Source organism: Triplophysa rosa, linkage group LG20 (genome assembly GCF_024868665.1).
Source record: "Triplophysa rosa linkage group LG20, Trosa_1v2, whole genome shotgun sequence".
Taxonomy (NCBI): Eukaryota; Metazoa; Chordata; class Actinopteri; order Cypriniformes; family Nemacheilidae; genus Triplophysa; species Triplophysa rosa.
This window is the reverse complement of record NC_079909.1, coordinates 5,228,812-5,247,553: the sequence shown is the minus strand read 5'-3', so window position 1 is coordinate 5,247,553 and position 18,742 is coordinate 5,228,812. Positions and strand designations below refer to the sequence as shown.

At 39.7% G+C, this 18,742-nt stretch overlaps 1 protein-coding gene across 1 annotated transcript; it reads left to right on the top strand.

The window, feature by feature from the left end:
• Positions 1-1,619: 1,619 nt before the first annotated feature.
• Positions 1,620-18,144, top strand: ccdc3b (coiled-coil domain containing 3b). The gene is made up of 3 exons (XM_057362150.1): positions 1,620-2,371; positions 14,055-14,229; positions 16,925-18,144. Exons 1-3 carry the CDS (start codon positions 2,016-2,018, stop codon positions 17,198-17,200), a joined length of 807 nt encoding a protein of 268 aa, XP_057218133.1. The 5' UTR covers positions 1,620-2,015; the 3' UTR covers positions 17,201-18,144.
• The last annotated feature ends 598 nt before the right edge of the window (positions 18,145-18,742 follow it).

Here is an 18,742-nt window from a genome sequence, read left to right as displayed (position 1 = left end):
AAACACAATAATCAAAGACGCTAACAAAGACAAAGAAAAACTTCCCACGAGGGGGCAAGACAGAAACCAAAGAACTCTAAAAAACAACTAACTTAACTAAACAGGACTCACGGACAGGACAAGGCAAGGCAAGGCAGAGAAACGGGGTCAAAACGAAACAGCAACATAGCAAATCCATAGAACAGGTGAGCACAGTACACGCACAACAAACGTAATCCAACAGCACAAGACAAAGAAACATGAGGGCATTATATAGGGAGACAAACAAAGGATAATTAGCAAGGGGCAGGTGTGGGAGATAAAACACTCAGGGAAAGTTAACGAGGAAACGAGATGGCGGGAACAGAGACGAGACTCTGGAAAAACACATGAGAGGTAAAAACATAAACATCTCATGGCCTTCCCACATAAAACCCAAGGACTCTGCCCCGATCCCACCACACGACTAGAATTTCATAAACAAGACGGTGGGACCGTGACAGAATTTAACACTAGCCAAACAAACGGGGAAATGAGTCAAGATGTGCTAATTCTTAACATTAGTAGTTCAGATGCAAGTATGTTTCAGGATATTTCTGATGGTCTGGATATAAAGGGACAGAATGGCCTGTTAAAGGGATAGTTCACCCAAAAATGAAAATTCTGTCATCATTTACTTTGTCTCAAGTTTCAGACCTGTATACATTTCTGTGTAGTTTCCCACATGCTTTAAAGCATCTTATTTTGTCTTCATCAAACAAAGAAATGTATACAGGTTTGAGACAACTTGAGGGTAAGTAAATGATGACAGAATTTTCATTTTGGGGTGAACTGTTCCTTTAAGGTAAATATGCATTGTGTTATTAGGGTCAAGGATGTCTATTATGATAAACACATCTTTTTCTAATTTAAAATGCATGTGCCTTGTTCTTTTTATGTCTTTTGATATAATACATTTTAATAATATTTATAATGAGTCCAAAATTGTAATGATCGCAGTGAAGTGCATCCTTAAAATTATTTTAAATATTTATTTTTGTTTCATACATTTAATGTACTTACATAATAGCATCCGTGTGTCGTTAATGTCATTTGACTTTCTCATCATTTGATATCTGACATCCTGAACCTTGCCACATAATAAAAGAATTAAAAATAGATATATTGTTTATAAGCTTGCCATTTAACACATATTGTGTTCACAGACCTCTTGGTCTTTTTTTGGTGTCATTTCTGAGAACAACCATTTTTTAAATATTTGATTGACTGATTATTGTTTTATGAAATATTATAACGTATTTAAGATTAGAATAAATTAGATTAAAGGCTAATAACTTTTGCCCTTTAAAATAAATGTACATATATTTTTTATTTATCATATGATCTCTAATTCAAAACCCGTAAAGCAAATACAATACGCATACAAATCTTAATTTGGACACGAGTTTAATACTGTTTCGAATGAAGGTTCGGACACAAAATAATGACACTACGTGTCAAGTTATCAACTAACTAATCAAATATTAATGAGAAATTCGTGATTCGTGACATCCACGGATCATGCGCTGTCGGGGGTGCTGAAAACCGCATCATACTTCAAGTTGATGAAAAGATCGAACACCTCTTTAGGACAAGTCGAGTGTGAGATGTAAGTTCTGCCAAAGCTCACTGCACTTGTTTTCTCCTTTAGGTCTGTAATAGACCTGAACGTCACTGAAGGACCCTCCGCAGTCTAACCGAGTGGAGCTGCGCGTAATTGCAGATCATCTCCATGCGCAGAGAGCGCGCAGAAGAAGGGAGTGCAATAGCACATCATCCTAAATCAAACTAAACCTACAGAAATGCACTGTATTTACAGCAGATTAAAAACACGTTTTAATGACAATTAACGTGTATCCTTCATTGCTTTGGAGAGTTTGGGCATTGTGCGTCTTTGGAGGACCTGGTTAAGTTTCTGTAGGGATACCAGCGAGCTGCGCACGGAATTGTTTTATATTACAGAGACAGTTTGCACGGATAAGGGGAAGTTGCATGTAATGGGTACTCTGCTGGCATTAATATTAGCGCTCTCTCTAAGCGCATCATGGGGATGCCAACTTCCCCACGACTGGAGACCTCAGACTGAACCATGCCGCGCAGAGCTCGCCGAGATCATCGTTTTTGCCAAAGTCCTCGCCATCCACAAGGAGTCTTATAGCTTGTACAACTACCTGCCGTGGCAGTACGACACAGATCTGTTCTTTTCCGCCGAGATCGAGATGCTGTGCGATCAGGCGTGGGGCAGCATGCTGGAGGTGCCAGCCGGCTCCAGGTTCAATGTCAGCGGGTTGGGATATTTCCCCTGCTACTCCTACAGCGTCATGGAGAATAATTCCTACTACTTCTTTCTGAGGTAAGATTCATGTCAACGAGGGTTTGATCATCGTGATTTAATGCATTGGAGAAAATGCAGAAATGCACGTGTGGAAGCAGTCACCGTGCGTCATGAGCGCAGACATCATACATCATGTCAAGTTCACAATGGGACATATTACATAAAAGAAAAACCATGCATATTACCATAAAAGCATTTGTGGTATTTAGCAGTTCTACTAAATTACTAAACCATTTTTAGAATGATGGACCAGATTCGAACCCAGATACCAAGACAAAAAGCTGTTAACCACTATAGCCACATATTTCATAAATCCCATTATTTAATAATGATCACTCCACTGGAGACATTCAGCAATGAATGAAATCTGTGCCAGATCTCCCCCGTCTCGCCCATTATGTTCTTTCATGACAAATGCACAAGGGCTAACTTTGTGTACAATGGCCATGAGTATTGCAAAACATTTGACAGACATTATTAGCTCCGTCTTGTGTTTGTTTTTGTGTTTATAGAGAAAATGAAATCCCACTGGCGGATGAACAAAGGGTGAGGTATTGCTAACAGACCAATAGTCGACCCGAATGCTTTGATTATGGAGAGAGAGATTATACTTGCTTCCCTATTGTTAGGACTTTGTTCCATTCCACAGACACAGTTTGAAAGTGATTCATGCTGTAATACCGCAAGGCTTCAATCTCTTGACAACCAGACTGTTTTGCTTATGTTTCCTGTGGTCACCCTATGGTCCAATCAGTTACGCAGAAGGGTGTTCGACTCCCTCGTGCAGTGCTATACTGGATTTATCAAACTCAGCACTTTTCTGGCAAACACTTTAACCCTGACAAGCATCACTTTGCACAGTAATTGCAAACCAGCATCACACAACCTAACCCATTTATACTAAAAATACACAACAGCAGAGTGACACTCCAAGCATACGAATCTAAATAATGCAAACATATTTTATTTGGTTCTTGAAAGTGAAGTTTTATTAAGCGGATGTTAAAAAGCATTCAGCAAAATGTTAGGAACCACATGTGTTTTGTGCTACGCTTTAGGATGTTTACAGGGTTTATATAACGTAACTGTGACTCAAGACATTACTGGTAACAGAGGGAAAATGTTGAGGGTTGGAAGTAATGAAGTAATGAATTCATCTTGCAGCCAGATTTTACTGTACTTTATGCATGTTGTATGATTCAATATTGAAAGTGTGTGATAAAAAGCTGTCCTGACAACTTTCCTTGTTACTGGCCGTTGTTTTGGGGTGATCTGGGGCATTTTGGGGATGTTCTGTATGGTTGCTAGGGCATTGCTTGATGGTTGCTAGGGTGTTGTTGGTGTTGCTAGGGTGCTCTTTGTGTAAATGGTTGCTTACTGTGCTGAAAAACGACCCAATTTTCAAACCAAATGGATTGTTTCTCAATAATTCAATGATAAATTATTCCTTTACTTCTTGTACCACAATAATCAGTGATCATATGCCATACAGTTAAATCAATTATTTAATACCCTTGGTAAAGTATGCCAACCAATCAGCCAGAATTATTCCTAGTAGGAATTGTAGAGAAATGCCACCTGATGCTCTGTATTAGCATCTAATTTTACTGTAAAACATAAAAAATTCAGACCCCAACTCAAATATTTCTAGTGACTGGCAATATGTACAATTTTCAACTGGTTTCATAAATGTACCACTTTTGGTAGTCTTTTCAATAGGTCGATAAAAATGTTGAATCACAGAGGACTGACATTTTTTTACAGTGTTCTTCAGACACAAAAGTGGTTGGTAATTGATATTTCAGCAGGTTATACAGGCACATTAAACAAAAACTGTTGCAAATGTGTGACTATAAAATACAGTCTGGGGGAAAGCTCGTGGACAGGTTAACACTCAACGGTTTGAGGCACAGAGCAGCTCTGGAATTCCTTCCGCCCAACCTAATTACCCCGCACATGCAGTGTGTAACTGCCCCGGCTGACCCGGGGGCAACTGGTTACAGGAGTGCGAACATACGTTTGGCATTATATCAAAGGGTTATAAGTTAAAGTTGACAAGTTTCGTCATCTGTTATCTCAAAGGGTTTTCATCATAAAAGTCTGTTTAGAACAGGTACTACCCACCCCTCCCCCCATTAGTTACTGTAGTTTCTCTGTGTTTTTGGGATGCTCTGCTTGTGGAAACACGTTTAGACCAGCTTCCCTCATCCCTTTGTTCTTTTGTTCATCTCATCACTGATAGTGAGTTGTACACACATCTGCAGGCATTCCACACCACAGCGGGACAAAGTATGTCAACACTGATCCTGTTAGATTACCTTGTTTCACATAGCCAGACATTTGACTTTTGGCATAGATGTTTGAAGGACTTAACATGAAATTTTCTCCACACCACACTTTATTCTGTCCAGGACTGACCATTTGTTTACACAGGACCAGCAATGCAATCAAGCATAATTTGTTTTGGTTTTATGTGCCAGCCTGGTTTATCCAAAATAGATTAAACCAATTAAAAACTAATTGACTTTATGGTTTCCACAACAGCCAGAAATCTTGTGCATGTTTACACAGAAAAAAAAACAGAGAGGGCTCTTAGCATAATGGAAAACTGTGTTATGTGTGAACTTGGCCAAACATAGACTATAAGATGGATACTTTTACTTTTCACAGTATTTTTTTATGTTACTGTGGTTTTAAAGTGAGTGTAAGTGTGGTTTTAATAAAAAAAAGTTATGGCAAATCTAGATTTGAGAAACCTTGGCCAAAGAAGTCAACCTGTTCCTTATTTCTTGATCGCTTGTATTTCAGAGTTAAACCTTGGAGACATGCCCCAGTGTCCTGCAGTGAACAGTTTCAACGGGGGTTGGGGGGGCTTCTTTTACTCTTCAGCATGAATCAGTTAGAAATCTAGAAATATTCCATCATGCAGTCACGCTGCAGGAAAACTCTAAGATTTCAAAGCATGATTTCATTGAAAAAACATACACCAAATCCAGCAGTTAAGCTTTATGACAGGTGTAGGGCATTCAAGTTAATTATTTCCAGTACATGCATTGCTTTTCGTCAAATAACACTTGTGGATGCTGAATCGGCAAACGTCTCCATTCTGTTATATGGTGACTTCTTGTGAAATGAATGAATCCGGAGTCTGCAAAACCATTCTAAATGCACAGCATAATTCTGTGTCCAGACTGAAACATGTCTACATGCACAACTTTTCTTCTTTGCCTATTTATGTCCTATATGTCAGGAGTCTGAGCCATGAACCTATCAGACAGCTGGTTCCAGTTTGGCAAGACAATTCTCGCCAGTCAAACCATCAAAAGCCTGAGAAACCGGAGACACTCTGCATGGAAACAATAATTAATGCAACATGGTGCATAGTGCAGACACATTCAACAACGATTGGGAGCTTTCTCTTACACTTTTTGGCTAATAGAAGGTGGCTAGTGAGTAGCGGGAGAATTTAAGAGGATGTATCTTAGAGATTCATATAGTGTACATGTGTGAGATATCCAACAATTAGTGCACATGGTGAAATAAACATACAGGGGCAGTTTCCCAGACAGGGATTAGACTAGTCCTAGACTAAAATAAATGTAAGATCTGTCCAAATGGAAAACAACATGCACGGACATATCTTAAAATATATCATTGCCTTTGTGTTGTCTCAAAAATGCACAAAAGGCATGTTTGTTAAAATCAATTTAACTAAACCCTAGTCCTGGTTTAAGATAATCCCTGTCCGGGAAACGTCTTGGTTACGTATGTAACCTCAGTTCTCTGATGGAGGGAACGAGACGTTGTGTCGAACCGACAGAATGGGGTTTGATCTTGAGAACCTATCATCTCTGATTGTACTTTTAAATGGCCAATGAACTTGGCGAATGGCATGGCATGCCAGTCTCCACTCCGTACACACGGGTATAAAAGGAAGAGGAACCTGAGAGGAATTCTCGGTCGCTGCAGCGGACAACGAAGCGTTGTGGCATAAAGGACACAAGTCTCGTTCCCTCCATCAGGGAACTGAGGTTACATACCTAACCAAGACGTTCCCTTTCTGTCAGAGTCTCGACGTTGTGTTGAACCGACAGAATGTGGTTCCTATACGAAACACCACGGCGCTGCGCCGCATCACGATTTCCAGCGGAGCGACAGTGACTGGCCTGGGCGAGTCACAAGTGAGCGTAACCGTGAATCGTAACCTTCCAGTGGTGTAGCAAGGCATCAATTGCGTGAATCAAGACGAGAGGCTCTTACTAACGGCCATACAGGCGTTGGCCTTTGCTACTCTAGGGGCGAGATAGCCGCCCGGCACCATAAGAAACACTGGGAAACGCTACCCCCTCGCCTGGGGGGGAATGCTACGGAAAACCACATCTGCCGTAGGGAGATAATACGTGGAATACCTACACGGTCTCACCAGTGGGGAGATCTCATGGGAGTAGTAGTGCGGGGCCCCAACCAGGGTTGCACAGAAGCGGTGGAGTCCACCGAGGGGAGGTCACAGGTTCACCGACAGGGGAACCAAGAGTGAGGACACGTCAGACGGGACTACCCAAGGTGGGGGAGTTACTACGTGTGGAGCACTAGCTCAGGGGTTCAGCTCGTGAGGGAAACTCACCTATACTGGGCTTGGAATACGAGCCGCTCCGCCCGGCTCGTAAGCTTGAAAGTGCTTAGTGATGGATGGAATGCTTATACTTCATCCAGTGGAGGAAGTAGGGAAGCTGGAACAGCGCACTGACTCACCTAATGAAGGGGAGAAGACGCTTCGCAGGTGTATGCCCAGCCGGCCGTCTGTCTTACCTGGTGTGCAAGATGCGGGCAGACACCGGCTCTACACAAAAGTTGTAGAACCTTGCGAATATATTGGCCCTAGCCCAACCTGCAGCTCTGCAGATGTCTGCCAGAGAGGTGCCCTGAGAAAGTGCCCACGAGGAGGCTACACCCCGGGTGGAGTGAGCTCTCACTGCCAGCGGGCATGGGAGATCCTGGGATCGGTACGCTAAGGTGATGGCGTCCATGATCCAGTGCGCCGATCTCTGTTTGGAGATAGCTCTCTCCTTCTGCTGTCCTCCAAAACAGATGAAGAGCTGCTCAGAGCTTCTGAAGTTCTGTGTGCGGTCCAAGTAGAGGCGCAGGGCACATACTGGACACAACACTGAAGGGGTTGGGTCTTCCTCCCCAGGGGGGAGCGCCTGCAAGTTCACCACCTGGTCCCTGAAGGGAGTGGTGGGAACTCTGGGCACATAGCCAGGTCGGGGTCTCAGAACCACGTGGGCATCGCCCGGCCCGAACTCTAGGCACTCGTTGGACACAGAGAGTGCATGCAGATCCCCTACCCTCTTGACTGAAGATAGCGCCACTAGGAGAACCGTCTTCATCATGAGATAAGGTAGAGCGGCTTCTCCTAGGGGCTCAAACGGGGCCCTTCCTAGGCCCACAAGGACCACATTAAGATCCCAAGAGCGTACGGAGCGCAGTCGGGGAGGATTCACCCTCCTCGCGCCCCTCAGAAATCTGATGACCAGGTCGTGCTGCCCGAGAGACTTACCTGCCACAAGAGTGTGATGTGCAGCAATGGCGGCGACATATACCTTGAGCGTGGAGGGAGGTTGCTCTCTAACCTTTCTTGAAGGAAGGCCAGCACGACACTGATCACACAATTCTGTGGGTCTTCCCTACGGGAAGAACACCAAGACGAGAAGAGGCGCCACTTGTAGGCGTACAGTCGCCTAGTGGCTGGGGCTCTTGCCTGAGTGATCATACTCATGACTGCAGGAGGCAGGTCACTCAGGATCTCCTCGTCCGTCCAGGAGCCAGACGTGGAGGCTCCAGAGGTCTGGTCTCGGGTGCCAGACCGTGCCCTTCCCCTGAGAAGGAAGGTCCATCATCAGGGGAATCAGCCAGGGGGGAGTTGCCGTCAGCAGCGTTAGCTCTGAGAACCAAGTCTGGTTGGTGCAATAGGGCGCAACCAACAGAAATTGATGCTCCTCTTCCCTGTCCTTGCACAGGACCTGTGTAAGGAGGCTCACTGGGGGGAAGGCGGACTTCCGCTTGTTCCGCGGCCAGCTGTGCGCAAAGGCATTGATGGGCATGCTCTTTCTCTCGCTGGCTGGTTGACGCGTGGGCATGCTCTTTCTCTCATGCGTGGGCATGTTCTTTCACTCGCTGGATGCCACGTGGGTGTGCTTTTCTGGGAGAATTGTCAAATTAGGGACCAAGAACCCTTGTTACGAAACAGGAATCCATGTTCGTAAAAAACTTTCGGAAACCTGTACGAACCCTGGCGGAGAGAATCGAGCACAAAAATACTACGTTGTCCTACGTTCAACTCGTTTTTTGACAAGTTGACCATGTTAAGCTTGAGAAGCCAGCACCTTTAACAGTTTAAAGAAGTCAGAATGACTTCTGACTTCTTTAAATGACTTCCTCTGCTTTAAAAAATATAATATTTTCTGTTCTGCGAAAGAAAGTTATAAAGGATTGAAATGCCAAGAGGGTGAATAAATGATGACAGGATCTATTTAAGTGACTTGAAATGAGGCATGGAATATTAGGCTTAGACACAAAATATGTAAAACAAATTATATTGTATAAAACACAAACATAGTAGATTCTGCTTTTTTTATGTCACAAACATAGCAGATTGTAGAGTTTTGCCTTCTAAAACCTTTCAGGAAACGGAAAAAAAACGCAGTTCTTTTAAACGATTAAATACTTCGTTGTCAACGTTGACAAGCACTTTTTAATACCTTTTATTAGTTTGAAATTTGCAAAATTCAGTGACAAACATAAAGGGTGACTAATAACAACGTTTTATGGAAAAAAATAGAGATATGAGGTTTCAGAAGGACAGCACTAAACTGCTGTAATCCACACTTTTTTTCAAACATTTGTATTCAAAACATTTGTATTTATTTCTAAACTACAGCCATTTTTACTTATTAAAGTATTCAGGGTTTGGCTAGAAAGTAGATGTTTACTAAATATTTGTACGTGACTCATAAAGATTCTTTTGAACGCTTTGTGGAGCAGAACAATAAACTTCCTAATGAACACACTTTCAAGACTATGATTAAAAAACAAGATAATAAACAAATCAATCAATCAATTCAACTAACGCTCTATATTCCAAGTTTTCTGAAGCTAAACAAATGCCTTGTGTGAGGAACAGACAATACACTATCCCTTTTACCAGAGGTCATGAGATGATGAGAAATTGATAATGATCAAAAATGTCTTTGTGTTACACAGAAAATATAACATCTGTGATTTAAGCTGGTAAGGCTGTTTAGGCTTAAACATTAGAATACAAAAGATTCTGGAAAGCCATCAGAAAATTCAAAACCTCCTGGATCTAGATGGTCCAAATCTGGCTCTGTACAGGCTTTAAAATTCTCTGATGCCCCTCTGGAGGGGTTGAATGAGATCCAGATGGAAGAAGACTGTGCTGTCAAGGTCCACACTGTAAAAATTAAAGGTTCTTTGAGGAACCATTTGGGGTTCTTCACATTGCCACGCCGGCAGAACCCTCAGGGGAAACTCAAGGCACGGCTTAATGAAGGGCGGTTCTCTGAGGAACCCTCAAGACTTCTTGGGGATCCCTTTTATTAAAATGGTCTGGAACCATCTCGGGTGCTTCAAGGCACCATTTCATAGTTTATATTTGCTATTCACAATATTTTAATAAGCAGAAATACTAAATCAAATTCAACAGTTTATTGATAAACAACAACAATTTACATTGAATAAATATTTACAGAATGGTCAATACTGAACATTACCATTCTAAATTCATGAAATCACACGTATAATTAATATTGTGTTGGTGATATTGTTATAAATGAGAAGTCTTTATCTTAACAAAACTAACCAAATAATTTGCCTTAATTTTAAATATGCTGTACATACAGAAATATTTCAGGTACTTTATACAAATGTACAATTGTAAAAAAGTCCAGCAAAAGAGTAGTCTCTCATAGCAAGGCCTACACCAACGGTAAAGTTGTAATTTGCCAAAAAGCAAATCCTTGCGAGCTAGAGGAAAACAATGCTGTTCTCTCCAAATGGGTTTCCTGCTATTACCAGGTGGTGTGAGGATCCACGTAGGCAGCGTCAAAATTATTTCTATAGTGCATTTCACAATTTTGTATTGCTAAAGTAGATATGTATTTATGGCAAAAAGAGAACAGGAGCTGCGCCTGTTGGCCTTAGGTGTCCCAGGCAGTGCAGGGATGAGCATCAGGGTGGGCTGGGTCTGTTGGCCTTGGGTGTCCCTGGAAATAAGACATGGAGACCAAAAAGAGGGATTCAGATAACGTCTCATAAAACATTAAATTTAGCACATCACAAATTGGTTTACAAATGTAACAATAAACAAAATATTACAATGCCTGGAAGTCACTGTTTTGGTCTATGGTTAAGGAGTACAATAGGCTATTTATAGTAACAACTGTAATAATCCACTTTATTCAGATTTTCCATTGTCAATGAGTATTTTTACATGTGCAAATATAACAAATAACATAATAATGAAAATATCACAATAAATATAATACTTACATTTTTTTGCTGCTCAACTGGAAAATACTGAAAATTCTGAGTTAAAAGGATAAAAATAGAACTGAATCATAAAAATATTTAATTACAGACAATTTATGTAACATGGGTGGGAAAACCATTCAACACAAAAATCAATAAGTTAAAAAAGAGCTATACATTCACTAAAAGTGAACATATAGCTAAAAGTGGCTAAAAGTCATTGTTTGTCATTTAACATTAACGTTACGCACTTAACGTTAGCCAAACAAGCTTCATCTGAACTTATATTCGTTAGCATCTCGGCTAAAACATGCGCTGCCTACACTGTGTAAATAAATGGTTTAAACAGCCAAAAGCGGCCATACAATTAGACGTGTCAGAGTATACATTTATATAAATAGTATATAGTTAGTATATTTAAGTTATTTATATATTTTGACTTTACTTACCTCCAATGGGACAGTCGAGAGGTTGTTGCGATCCGTTATTTTGAATTCCCGCCTGTCGCGCGAGCGGAACAACACCGGTGAACACTCGTGCCACTGATGTTTGACCGCAGACGGATCGGCGACATCAAAGCACAGTGAGATCTATTTGTGACCTGACTGCTCTGTATGCTTTAGAGATGTTGTTCTAAGTCCGTATGCTTTTTGTCATAAGGTGATCGGTCTGCGCAGAGCTGGAAAAAGTTAAACACACATACTAACGAAAGCGCCACATGGCACATGCCTTGACTCTGAGACATTGGGCCAACAGCGCCACAGTACTGTGGAGGGCGAGACTGCACAACAAACACAGAGCAGCTGCAGTTTGTTTGGATGGAAAGCACAACAACGTTTACATTTTCATAAGATTTCAGTGACTTAGGATCTACTTATAGAATAAAATTGTTTATTTATAATATATTAATATAAATAAGTATATAATACAAATAGTAAGAAATATAAAATAATCAAAAAGCTTGCTGAAATTTTTCTAAATAACATTTAGCCTTTTCTAATCATATGCATGATTTTAAAATGTGTGTTCACTTAGCAGGGGCCAAAACCAAATTTTGGACTATTCTTATTCTCATAAAACATCAAAATGATCAGACACTAAAAATCCCTATTTCATGCAGAATTTTTTTGGGTTCCTCTAGATACTGTCTTGTACAAGAGAGATTCTTCAGGAACCACTTACAAGTTTACAGATCTTACAAGAACCATTTTTTAGAATTTGAGTTCCTTCAATAACCCGCAAAGCACTTTGAGGTCCCAGTGTAGTGAAAAGGTGACTCCAGAACTTCACAACTGAATATGGGGTTATTCAAGGATCTTATAAGTTCCTGGAAGAACCACAAAGACTATAGATGGTTCCACCATAACCCTTTTATTGAGAAAAAGAGCTTTGGAGCACTTAAAATACAGTTTAAGGTTCTTTGAGTACACAACAGGATATTTGAGGCACTTTTTCTTTTTACTGTCCAAAGCCAATGTTTCCTCCAAACACTTGAGCAAAACTGGCTATAGAAGCCAGGTAGAATTTACAGCTAACCTATTTCTCTCGTTGTGAGCAACAGTGTTTTGATTCCAGCCAACATATGGATAAAACTTCTTTATGATTTTATGTATCTGGTTATATAAACACCAAAAAAGTGTCTTAACCATTCGCTCTGTTCAAAATAACAGGCGCGATACAGATATGCCTGAACTTCCAGCACATTTATTTGAAGTAACTGTGATTTTCCTTTACCACACCAAACGCTACATCTTAAAATACTTCCCAGATATAAACAAATGACTAAAACAGAAAATTATACATTAATCCCTATGGTCAGTTTCTGATGGTTAGCGTACAACCGAGTTCCGTAAACTATTTCCGTGTCATGGGATTACAAACACAAAGCAAGAGCAAAATGTTGAGACGTTCGCATAGGCTGGTGGTGGTCAGCTTCCAAAATCCACACAGTGAATAAAAGAGAAGTGTAGCTGAAACTCTAAGATGAACAGAGTGTTGTGTTTCCCAGCATTGTGCCAGTGTAACCATGGCTTTTATATTAATATTTTTCTAACAACGCTTGAAACTTTGATAACAAACTCATTTTCCCAACACTGAGAGACGTGTTTATGTGTGAAAGTTTGAGGGGCTGCAGGCCAAAACAGAAAGAAACCAGCGAGACAAACGCTTTGAATGTCAATCACAAGTGATGAATTCTTCATTCAGGCAGAAACCGAAAATATATATTTTTCTATTTTTATTTGAAATGTTTTCACTCCTCACAATTTTGCTTTAAACTTGAGATGCTTTAGCTTTCAGAAAATGAGAAAGGCCGTTCTGATGCAAACATACACATATAAAGAACACAAATTTCCCAGCATTCCCTTTCCTGTAACATCCCCCCCAGCCATTTTCCCAAATATATGGGTCATTGACATTAAGTGTCCCAAGAGTCTGTGAACTAATAAGCAGCAAGGCCATACAGACAAGTTTCTGGTGTTTCTGGTGAAGTTTTTAGTGTTTCATGATGAAAAGGATGATTTTGTAATGCTGATTTTTGCATGTTTTGGTTGTTTCTGAAAGTCTGTGCAAGCTTTTTATAAGCACTATATCATGAGAAAAAAAGCATAAAATAATGTTTACAATTTAATTGTTTGCGATCTATGTGAAGTAAAAATAAGGTTCTGTCTCTGCTTACAGTATTTATTAAAGTCAGGAATTTTCAAAACTTTAAAAACATTTGTTAAGCATTGAAATCGGTGGATGAATCACTTTTTTGATAACTCCCTTTTTTGCTTGTATGTGTTTATACATTGTCAGAAAAAAGTACAAAACTGTATTTTTACCGTTGTTGGGGTAAAGGTACAAAACATAAAATGGTGTACCTTTTTGAGTTCCTTTAAAGAGAAAGTTAAACGTTTTGTTTCCCTAACAACTTTTTTTCTGTCAGTATAGGGTAGGCCTTCCCTTATGGTTGCAGCAGAGCAAAACATGTATGTATGGCTTACCGGCTCAAAATGTCAAAAGAGCTAAATCTAATTTTCTCATATTCTGGAAATAGATCATATCTCTTCAATGTAAGTCCAGGACCACTAATTAAAGTTCACATGGAAGGCCTAATGTAAATAATGATCATTCCGCAAAGTCATTTTCTATCTGTTGCAATTCTTCACAGGATGGATGAGAACTACAGCATCATTCCTCATGGTGTTAATTTCCAGGATCCCATCTTTCCCGACACACCAGAGAACCATCGCATGTTTGCCAGCTTGTTCCAGTTTTCCAACTGCACACCTGGTACGCAGGTGCACACATATACTCCAGACTGGGAAATCCAAGAGGACAATCGGGTGAGCAACTACAGTATAAATGCTCCAGAGTGGTTATGCATTTACGACTGGCTCGGACAAAACTTCATTCAGAACTGATAGCCACTATTATGTACTCCATAGTGGCCTATCCTTCCTTACCGTTTGCGTGTCTGTATGCATGTTCATGAACAGAAGTGCTGTTGGAATGAAGAGTAGAATGGCAACTTTTTTCTGCATGTCTGTTTGTGGTTATCTTGGCTTGTAAAATTAGAATTATGGTACTCTGGAAGAAGTGCCTCAATGTTAGCAGGTCTGCCACAAAAACCCTTCAAGAATAAGCATCCAACTCTTGAGATACAAAACAGCAAACCTATATTTTACTTTAGAATTTGTGTTCACCCTTAAATGCACTTAATGCCTGGGTGCAAGAAATGAGTAAGGATCTCAGAGATATGAACATTCCTCTCTGGACACTTTGTCTTTGTCTTTTCTTTCTCTTTGGAAAGTATGTTTCACCTAATCGCGTGGTATGTTAAAACTCAGAGCCCTACGTTACAGTATGCGTTCACGTTGTTTTTGTTGTACGATTCTTGTTAAATGGAGTCAATGCGTTCTGCAAAACTTCGCCACGCTTCATCAGAATCTCTTCACGGTTATATTGCTGTGTCCACACGGTCCGCATGTTGCTGAATTGCACACGGTTGGCTTTATTGAAATCAATAAATCATAGTAGATTCCACATTGCAGTCTAATTCAATGACCCTTGTCAGTGGGGCTGGTTTCAATCAGGTCCTGAATGCCAAAAAATTCAGTTGTAATGTAATCAGAATGGGTCAAGTTCACATTAATTACCACATTTCTGCTCTTATCAGTAATCCGAGCAAAGAATGAGGTTATGTAAATATCATTCCCTTAGATAATTTATTCTTCTTTCCTTAAAAAGTAAAGCATAAAGCATGTTCAGAACACGAACGGCAAGTTTTAAGGACCTTTCTGATTTTAAACTGTCATCAAACAATCAGCTCTGGCTTTATTTGTATGTGAAACTGGCAATCGCGTGAAGAATTGTGCTGCAGTAATATTTCCCATTCCATTGCCATGTGTTCCCATAAGTTTGATCCACAAATGGATTAAAATAGCAGCCAATAGATTCAAGCCTGTCTCTTTCAATTAAAGATCATGTAGAGGAAACTGTGTTTGCCATACAGAGCATTGATTTGGCTCTTTTGTGCTTTATATCACCAATGAGGTACATACAGTTCATTTGTACGGCTTCAGGGTGGTTACCTTCCATACTGATACCATCTGATAAGCGGACAGGTTCAGGTGCAGACATGATGGTTCCATCTACCCAGGAAAGCTAAAGGAAGGGTTCAGCTGTGACTAATTTCCAGATGTTTTTCAGGCATGATTTGAGAACATATGTGGGAGGCAAACATCTAATCCTTGAGTTTCTCCTGGGTTATGAAAGTACAGTCACATAACAAGAACAGAAAATGCATTTCGACTGTTTTGATTTCAAGCTGATAATCAAAACCTGATTGTAATGCATGTAAATCACTCACATACACTATACTTTTTGATAAACAAGCCTCATGTAAGTCAGCCAGGACAAAGGGAATATCTCTTATAAAATGAGTTTGCTTGTTAGCAAGTGTTGATCAAAGAAATAACTATTATGCTATAAAAGCAGGATAAAAGTGTCTGGAAGCATGGGGTTATAGATCACTTTGGAAAACGTACACAATGCTGGTCCAGAAGAACTTCCTGTTTAAGTTTTAAAATTACACAAATGTTTGAACAAAACCCACCAACAGAACATTTATAACCCAATTATAACCCACATTTTTAAACGAACATCTTTACGATGTAATTATATATGTAATATTTTAAAATAAAAGAAATAAAACTGAAACCAGAAGTGCTTCTGGACCAGTGTTTATATCTGGCGAAGTGGTCTATATCATTCCCCAAACAGACAACGTGCAGTAAGGTGAAAAACAATAACTAGCAACAGTATAGGGCATATGTTGAACATCACATGACCAAACAAAAAAATATATCTTTTTACATTGGCGTGTTAACATTTGCTACACGTTTAACAAACAAACAATTGAACAAAATACAACCACTGGAACATTTAGAACTGAATCAAAGTATTATTTTTAGGGCTGTCAACGTTAACGCATTAACGGATGCGATTGATTTTTTCAGATTAATGCGTTAAATATTTTAACGCATTAATCGCATGCGTTAACGTGTTAACGCTGACAGCCCTAAAAATAATACTTTGATTCAGTTCTAAATGGCAAGATCTGTTTGGTTATGAGCATTCTTCCAAATATCTTTCTCTGTGTTCATCAGAACAAAGAAATTCATACAGATTTTGAACAACTCGAAGGTGAGTAAATGATGACAGAGTGTTCATTTTTGGGTAAATTGAAATTGTGCACAGCTTACAACACAGTGAACCTTCATGAATATTTATAAGTAATGCCACAAAACAGACTTCATCTTCTCCTGAAGTTTACTTTAAAGTATGAGAGACAAACAGATGCATCATCTATTGTATGATTTGCGTAATTTAGTTTTACTTCTGGACTGCATTTGACATTATGAGAATCTACTTACTCCATGCACAGTTGGCAGGGGTTAGTCACATGTACTGTAGATACCTTAACCTCAGCCACTTACCACTACTGACTTCCCGTTTACTCTGATTCCTTCCCTTCAGCTGTGGTGCTCCAACGTGCAGAAGGCCTTATTTGAGGAGGAAGAGAAAGTCAAAGACCTCTCTCAGAAAGTGAAGACCCTGGAAAAGGCCAACAACCACTTGAGGGACAAGGTGAAGAACATGAAGCGTCTCTTGAGGCAGGCCAAAAAGGAGTCGGTTCAAAGCTTCAAACAGCTTCATGAATCTGAACCAGAGCTGCCACATCCGCAGCAGGACACCAATCACGACCAGAAACCCACTCTTAAGAAGATCCTTCCTAAAAAGCTCAAGAACTGAGACCGTTACTGTGGTGTTTTGTGCATCTGTTAACATTGAGAGACATTGTGAATCTATGAAAACAGTGTATGATGAATCTTCCACTGTTGATTGTCCAGCAGAGTTCACAATGAAAAACGTTTTCATATAGCAGACTGTACTTAATAATTATAAGGCAAAAGAAAAGGCGATGTTTTGACTTAACAAGCATCAAAAGGCCATGGTTCTTAAAAAGAGCATTATAATATTGAAATGCATTATGGCCTTTGACCACAACGCGACATTTAGAAAAAATGTATAATGTTTTGTAAAAACAAACTGATGTCACTGTTCATCAGGGAGAGCCCTATGGGGTCATGGATCAGTGTTTTGTGAATTTCACCAAGTGTTTATGTGAAGTTCTGGAATACGTTTTGACACAGCCCAGTGATTTTAGCTTCCAATCTACAAAACCTCACCATTTTCCCATTACTGTGGCTGAAAACTACAAGAAACATCCATCTGTCAGTACAAGACAGACGAAAAATCTGGTTTCAGGGTATTACGCAGAAGTGGTTCCATTCCTAAACGCTTATTTGACCATTTATGGCTAAAAATACACAAATTTGAAAGAATCAATCCATCATGAATCTGCTAGTTTAGCATCAGCTTTCTTTTTCCATTAGATACCAATCTTCCATTTAACAATTCCAAGTGTTATGTGTGCTTTTGTACTTCTGAATATAAGTTTTATAATGGTGCAGAGCGCCTGATATAACCTTTACTCAATGAAGCTTATCTCATCTTAAAAATGTTCATTACGTAGACAACTGTTTTTACCGACATGATTTTGATATTTTAAAGCTGGTGCTTGTGTTATTTGTTGTAAAATGGTAGATATTACCGTTTCATGTTTAACACATTCACATGTATGCCTATGAGTAGTGAAATAAACCTCACATTTTGCTAAATGTTTGTGTGTGAATAAAAGGAATGTGTTTATTTTATGTAGAATAAAATGCATTTTTATAAGAATGTGCCATGTAATTAAATTACTCTTAGTTACAGAAGGATTATGGCCCTGTTAAATCCCCCAAGCAAAAGCATTAATGGAGACCATTGCGTTCACTGCACAATGTCAGTTTCAAGCTCTGTATTTTTACTTTGTAAAAAAACAATATCTAAACATCAATTAAACAAGACACGTTTAGGCAAAGTGACATAAGATATTAAGTCATATGTCAGAGGCATTGTTCATCTATGAGTCACAATGGTCAACAACTCCACTAATCTGTGCTTTAGGGGCCTACATTCTGAAGACATCTCCTAAAAAACATGTCCGACTGAGGTCATAACCTAAACCAGCCCTTTCAAAGGGCTTAAGATCAATTTAAAAATATATATGTCATTTTGCACATCACATGTGGGTATTAAACTAAAGGCTATAGGATCATTTATAATGACTCTACTTCCCGTTTCTATAAGTAATGACTTCAGCGCTGGAAAGAAAATTGCATTAGTCAAACCATCTCGAAGGTCCTTTAAGAGTTTGATCTGTGGGAGTTCAAAGTGAACACAACGATG